Source organism: Aythya ferina (assembly GCF_964211825.1).
Source record: "Aythya ferina genome assembly, chromosome: 18".
NCBI classification, from domain to species: Eukaryota; Metazoa; Chordata; class Aves; order Anseriformes; family Anatidae; genus Aythya; species Aythya ferina.
In genome coordinates, this window is record NC_140317.1 from 9,129,140 (window position 1) to 9,136,531 (window position 7,392).

At 42.3% G+C, this 7,392-nt stretch overlaps 1 protein-coding gene across 1 annotated transcript; it reads left to right on the plus strand.

Moving 5' to 3' along the window:
• Window positions 1–405: 405 nt before the first annotated feature.
• On the plus strand, window positions 406–4,796 carry TOB1 (transducer of ERBB2, 1). Its single transcript, XM_084492573.1, has 2 exons — window positions 406–615; window positions 2,860–4,796. The coding sequence occupies exon 2, from the start codon at window positions 2,994–2,996 to the stop codon at window positions 3,972–3,974; it is 981 nt and encodes a 326-aa protein (XP_084348699.1). The 5' UTR covers window positions 406–615; window positions 2,860–2,993; the 3' UTR covers window positions 3,975–4,796.
• Window positions 4,797–7,392: the final 2,596 nt, after the last annotated feature.

The window sequence follows — 7,392 nt, forward strand, 5'->3', positions numbered from 1 at the left end:
AGTGACGCAACGCTGCTGCGAGGCGAGGAGCGCGCTGACGTAGAGAGCTGCCCCTCCACGCCGGGCTGGGAGGGGGGGAGGGAAGGGACGCGGCACCAGCAAGGGGGCGTGGCCTGATTGAGATGGGCGTGTCCTGGTGGAGGTGGGCGGGGAGAAGCCGGGCGCCGGCCGGCATAGGGTGGTGCTGGGGGGGCGTGGCCGGGCGGGGTGGGGGGCGTGGCTAAGAGCTGGGGGCGTGGCAAGGGAGGCGATATATAGGGGCGCGCGGCACGGCGCGGCAGTAGCAGAAGGAGCCGAGCGGCGGCTGCCGGGCGCGCACGTCGCGGGGGTGTGAGCAGCGCAGCCCTCCCCCCCTTTCCCTCCCCCCCCTTTTTTTTTCCAACCCTCCCCCTCCCTTTTTTTTTTTTTATTCTTTTTTTTTTTATTTTTTTCAATCTTCTTCTTTCCTTTCCCCTCCCATCCTCCGGGAGCCGGCTCAGTTCGGCGAGATGATGGGGGCCGGGTGCTGAGCCGCACCCCTCCACCCAGCCCCCCCCTCAACCCCAGCACCCCCGCACCTTTCCAGCACTCACACCCCCGCCGGGACTGTTTGCACTACCCCGCACACCCACCCGGGTGAGTACCAACGCCTCAGGCCGGGGGGGGGGCCGCGGCAGCCACCGCCCGGCCCTTGAGGCGGAGGGGGGGTGGGGGTGGGGGGGCGCTGAGGCGGGCACGGCGCCACCGTGACGGGGAGGGGGTGGGGGGGGAGAACACACCACAGGGGCTGAGGGGAAAAAAAAAAAAGGGAGAAAGAGCCCCCCAGGGAGCGGGGCTGGGGCTGAGGGCACGGCACGGAGCCTCCCGGGGCCGGCTGGGCCCCTGCTGTGTGAGGGGCACCGGGGGGGGGGGGTCGAGGCCTCCTCGCCCCTTGTGCCCTCCGCTTGTCCCCTCACGGGGCCCTGCAGACGCTCTCCTTCCTCCTCCTCCTCCTCCTCCTCCTCCTCGGTTTGCCGGAGCTCCCCGGGCCGTGAGGAGAGCCCCAACCGCCGCGTTATGTAACGCCCCGGAGCGCTTGGTGGGCCCGCAGCCGTCTCGGGAAGATTTAAAAACGGCGACAGCAGCAGCAGCAGCACCGCAAAATAAAAGTTGGGCACGGCCGAGCTGGCTTGTTTGATCAGCTGCTCGTGCCCCTGGATCCGTTTTGGGGCGTAAGAAAAATGTATGGTGTCTGCCCGGCGCGCCTTGAAAGGATCATTTCTTTCCTAAAGGACACGGAGGCGGGGAAACAAAACAGATGGATTAATAAATCATTTTTTAAATGCCCCTTTTAACCACCCAATCAGCTTTTCTGCGCTGATTGTGTCCCTTTTGTAAATATCTTCTGTTTGCCCTTGATCTTTTCCTTATCCCCACCCAGTGCTGATCCAGCAAACGTTTAAAGGTCGCCTTATCTTACAAACTATTCCCATACCATGTTGGGGAGAGCGCAAGTGGCTTGGAAATAGGGTTCCAGGCTTTAAAAGGAGATTATTCGGAGCAAGAAATAACAATGTAAATAACAAAGCTTTTTTTTTTTTTTTTTTTAAATGGGATTTTTACCGACTTTGATTTCTTTAATCTTCAGTGACAGCTACGCTGAATTTCGTTCGTGGTGATGCAGTGCAGAAAAGCACACCCTTAATTGAAATTCTTGTTGAGCCTTTCACTTGAGCCAAAAATATATTTTTTTTGTTTCACTGGAACTTTTTATATAAAGGTGTCTCCCGTGGATGAATACCTTATATTAGGGTATTGCAGGATTTTCATTAGCAGGGTGTGTGCTAATACTGGATTCTAGTCCCTTCTTTAACTTTAGATAGCTAATTTCCCTTTTGTCCTTTGAAGGACTGACAACCATATTTTATATTAAATATAAAATGGAGTCCTAGAGAAGGAGAAAGCCTCAGCAAAAACAATTGCCTATGAAAAGCCTTCTTGGCTCAAGTAACTTTTTGAAATCTGGACTATAGACAACACAAAATATGTATTTAGCTAATATATTACATTTGACCTATAGAATAATTAGTAGAAAGAGAAAAATTAGGGAATTGATCTATTGTAATCATTTTTGCAGTCATTGCCACCCTTGTGACAGCAAATTCATGCGTCTATTTTGTATGCATTGACTGCATTATCGTTTTAGCTGTTCCGAGGAAAGGCAGAATTGTTATATATGTACAGCGGACATTTTCTCTTCACGTAGTGTAATTTCGCCAGCGCAGCATAATTCACAACATAATTTCACCAGTTGATGTGAATGGTCGGCTTGGACTTAAAATAAGTGCAGCGTAATTTTAGTTATTTGGGTGAAGTCCTCTAAAGCAACTGAGAATATTTTTATATTTCTGCAGCTTACAGCGTGACCAATGTGTTTGCAAACTTTAAAATGATAAATGAGCCTCGAACTTAAGACCTTTCAAGCTAAACTAATAGTCCAGTTCTAAATTTTGCAGCTGAGTACCATAAATCATCCAAATATGGGTTGGTAATTGAACCCTTGACAGGCCTGGCAGTTCTGTGATGTCTTAAAAATTATACTTGCTGCTTTGTGAATAACTAAAGTGCAAGCTCATGTGATTCTGAAATACCCCATGCTGTATATGTAAACACATGCCTAGTGCATCTTCTGCAGTACTGCTTGTAAGTCACACCGAATGTAGTTGACACCCTCACCTTTTGCAGGCATGAACATAAATAGTTTGCAATTTTTTTAATTTATTTTTTTTCATTTAAAAAGGAACCTATTTTATGCAAAAAGTGAAGCTTAAAGAATAGGCCTTGGAGCTTGAGCTTACGCTGTCCTTATTTGGATGTGTTTGCTTTTGTTTTTTCTTAAAGGAACAAGAACACTCAAGGTGAAGGATAATAATCTACTAGAATCAGCACTTTGAATGAAATTTTGTTTCCCTGTGGCATCTTGAACACTTTCTTCGTGTTTCGAAACAGACTCAAACCTTTGTGGCATAGCAGCTATGCAGCTTGAAATCCAAGTAGCACTCAATTTTATTATTTCATATTTGTACAATAAGCTTCCCAGACGACGTGTCAACATTTTTGGTGAAGAGCTTGAAAGACTTCTCAAGAAGAAGTATGAAGGGCACTGGTATCCAGAAAAGCCATACAAAGGATCAGGGTTTAGATGTATACATATAGGGGAGAAAGTGGACCCAGTCATAGAACAAGCATCCAAAGAGAGTGGTTTGGACATTGATGATGTTCGTGGCAACTTGCCTCAGGATCTTAGTGTTTGGATTGACCCATTTGAGGTTTCATACCAAATCGGTGAAAAGGGACCAGTGAAAGTGCTTTATGTGGATGATAATGAAAATGGATGTGAGTTGGATAAGGAAATCAAGAACAGCTTTAACCCAGAGGCCCAGGTGTTCATGCCAATTAGTGACCCAGCATCTTCAGTGTCTAGTTCTCCTTCTCCTCCCTTTGGTCACTCTGCTGCTGTGAGCCCAACTTTCATGCCCCGCTCCACTCAGCCTTTAACCTTCACCACTGCCACATTTGCTGCCACCAAGTTTGGCTCGACCAAAATGAAGAATAGCGGCCGTAGCAACAAGGTCGCCCGCACTTCTCCCACCAACCTTGGCTTGAATGTCAATGACCTGTTGAAGCAGAAAGCCCTTTCCTCCTCCATGCACTCTCTCTACGGGCTTGGCTTAGGCAGTCAGCAGCAGCAGCAACAGCAACAGCAGAAGACTTCTGCCCTTTCTCCTAACGCAAAGGAGTTCATTTTCCCCAACATGCAGGGTCAAGGTAGTACCAGTAGCATATTTCCTGGTGACAGCCCCCTTAACCTCAGTCCTCTCCAGTACAGTAATGCCTTTGATATGTTTGCAGCCTATGGAGGTCTAAATGAGAAGTCTTTTGTGGATGGCTTGAATTTTAGTTTAAACAACATGCAGTATTCTAACCAGCAATTCCAGCCAGTTATGGCTAACTAAAAATAAAACAGAAGTGACATACAAGTAAATACTATTGTACAAGTTAAAATGCACGTACCCAAGGGTGTATCTTTTTTTCCACCTCTTGAGATTTTTTTTAAGGCTTGTAGTATGAATACATTCAAGCTTGGTTAGATAAATACAACATGCATCATTTTTTCATTTGCCAACCAAGCACAAAATTATTTTATACTGAAATGTACATTACGAAAATATACTCTCAAAATATGGCCTCTTACAGTATTTAAGATATAGCAAGGACATGGCTGATTTTTTTCATGTGTATATATATATATATGTCCACAAACATATATGTATATATATTTCAAAAAAATTGGCACTAATAAGTGGGTTTATTGGTCTTTTTCTAATTGTATAATTTAATTTAGTACAAAGTTTGTAAAATATCAGAGTATATATATTGTTTCTACAACATGGTATTGCATTTATATCTTTTTACTACAGTGATCTGTGACAGCTGCAGCAGCTTCATGTTGTATTTTTTTTACTGAAATTGTAAGATATCCATCTTAAAGACATCAATTCTAAAAAAAGTTGTGTACAGAATATTCCTTAGTGGTGGAATTAAAATGTACGAAATATTTGCTTTTTTCAAAAGAAACACAAATTGTATTTTCTGTTAAAAGTTTAAAGATTTTTGCTATATATTATGGAAGAAAATGTAATCGTAAATATTAATTTTGTACCTACATTGTGCAATACTTGAAAAAAGGTATAAAAGTATTTTGAGTCAGTGTCTTACATGTTAAGAGGGACTGAAATAGTTTATATTAAGTTTGTATTAAAATTCTTTAAAATTAATTGACTGTTGTGGTCTGTTTTTACTGTTCTGCTGAAGATCAGAGTGCTGCGCTTCTTGTGTTGTCAGTGCTAATGATGCAAAAAAGTCTGACTCAGTGCATCACAAAGGAGCAATGGAAAGGGTTGCTGTATTGATGCACCACAACAATGGGCTGCTTACCTAAAATACTTCTGACAAAGCACGTAACCTGATTAAATGCTTGCCTACAATTACTTGAGCAAATGTTCGCTTGTTTTCCATAACTGCAGCTTACTGAAGTCAGGAGGTTCGTCGTTATTTTTCCCTTGAGAATTAAGACTACAAGCGGTGCGAATGTTGACTTGTCGTGTGATGTGATTTATCGAGAAGGTACCCAGGTGATTCAGTGAAATTCCCTGTCCATGTAATCAGAGCGGATTGGAACTATTATCTCGGGAGGTCCTAGACCAATGCATCAGCGTTTGTTTCTGTATTAGGGATTAATAGCTCAGAAGCTAGGCTGAATAAAAGTGCTGATGTACAGTTTACTAAAGTCATTGTAAACTTCCATTTTATATGCTCTATTAAAGAGAGAAATGTAATGCAACTACAATGTGACAATCTAAGGTGTTTATTCTAGTGGATTTCACCAATTTTAGCTTAATAGATTTTCAAAACATGAATGTGAGTGGGAGGACAGATTCCAGAAGCTGACAAAATAACTCAGCTTTTCCATGGCTATTTTGAAGTTGAATCCCTTACTTTTTTTCTGTGCTTTTGACAAATAGTGTTCCTTGCTAATGGATGTTGTCATGGGGAAGAGAAACTTGCTTATTTAATCCCGAACTCTAAAACAGCAATTCATTTTCCTTCCTAGCTCTGGTTGTACAAAGAGGAGATGCATGCTAAGTGGATTGTCTTTTGGCTCATAATGGTGAATTAGAAGCTACTAAAGGAGTACAGTATTAAAATTATCCAAACATTACTGTTCTGAAACAGGCATTTGAGACAAAATCAGTCTTGGCCTGCCTGATGCACTTGGTTTTATAAAAGGTGTAAACTTGCCCACCAGCAGCACCATGCCATGCTTAAAAACCCAGTCTGGTGTGAGAAGAGCAGCAACTTGTTGGAAATAGCCTCATGCTGTAAGCAAGGACAAGCATGGTCTGCAACGCTGCTGTGAGGTCTTTGGGCAGGGTGCAGCTGTGACAAAGCATTGCTCTAGCAAAGGGGTGGGTTGGAGATGGGAGGCTGACAATGCTATCAATTTCTAATGCCATGACAACCAATTCAAAAGCAATAATGGAGTGAATATTTTTTTAGGCATTCATCTGTTTGTATTTAACTGGCTGCTTTTTATTGAGTTTGCCATCTGGTTTATCTTTCCAGTAACAGCATATCAGTGGACAGAACCATGCTTAGGAGTGTTTCACTAATTTTGAGTGGGTGATTTTGCTTCTAAAAGGGACAGGCCACTGAACGGTGTCTAAAATACATACATATGTCATAATTACTGAAACATGGAGAATAATTTGTGTATTATTTCTCTCTTTATGTCTAGACTTTAAGACTTACTATAATTAGCATTTACAATATAATAACTAAACTGCCTAGGAGGTTCAGCAGCTTTGATAGCAGAGACTGTTTTCAGTGTTCCTGTGATCTGAGCTAAGATCATTTGTTTTAAAGGTCATCCAGCAGTACTACCTTCTTTCCATTCTGATTTGTTCACTTTCACCATAACCAACTCTACAATAAAAGGCAGTCATTGCCTTGAAAGGCGGTCTGGAAACAAAGGTGGTTTTTATTATTTTATTTTTTGGTGGGTGTCTACATGCAGCAGCTTTTAATATAAAGATTTTAGTAAGCAGGTTTCTGTTGTTCATAGGTTGTTCATGGTGCTTTGCAAGGAGACAATCTGGAGAGAAAGCTTGCAGTTGAAGAATGCAAATGAGAGTATTTTTAATCTGTTCTCTTACTCCTTATTAGAAGTTAAAGATTTTATCGTTTTCTGTTCAGTCTACTACATCCACTTATTTATCTTTTACTAAAGCTTAGGGCTGAATTTGTTATATCAAACATTGATGTTGCAATATTCTGTTTTAAATGAGTGCCAAGTCAATCTCATTTAATGTGCACATACCCAGCTTTCTGTTCTTGCAGCCCTGCTCTCAGGTAAATACATTTGCTTTGAGACAAAGGGCCTAACTGGAGCGAAGGTGAAAAAAGGAAGCATTTGCTCAGTTGTGCAAGTTCTTTTGTATTTTCTGTTGTGAACATGCAATTTACTTCCTTAAAATTGCTGGTGTAAGTTAAACCTCAAAAGACATCTTTTATTGACAGTGAAGAAAAGGGTAAAACCCTAACTATGCATCCCCCTCCATGATGTTTAGTGCATCCTGTCTCTTCATTCAAGGCCTTTGACCAAACACAAATTTTTTAAAAAATATAACCTTTAAATGTCTGAAGTAGCAATGGATTGGTGTTAATGCTTAACTTCTGAACCATAACCAAATTCAGTTGTGTTAGCATAAATTCGTAGAGTCTTAAAGAAATTAGAATTGCTGTGACAAACTAGTGGCAGTCTCTGAGGTCCACATTTACTGTAGCATATCCATCTCCTCCAGTATTTCTTGC

What these genes read in the sequence shown, in the direction of transcription:
- TOB1 (XM_084492573.1), top strand. Translation starts at nt 2,994, where the DNA reads ATGCAGCTTGAAATCCAAGTAGCACTCAATTTTATTATTTCATATTTG.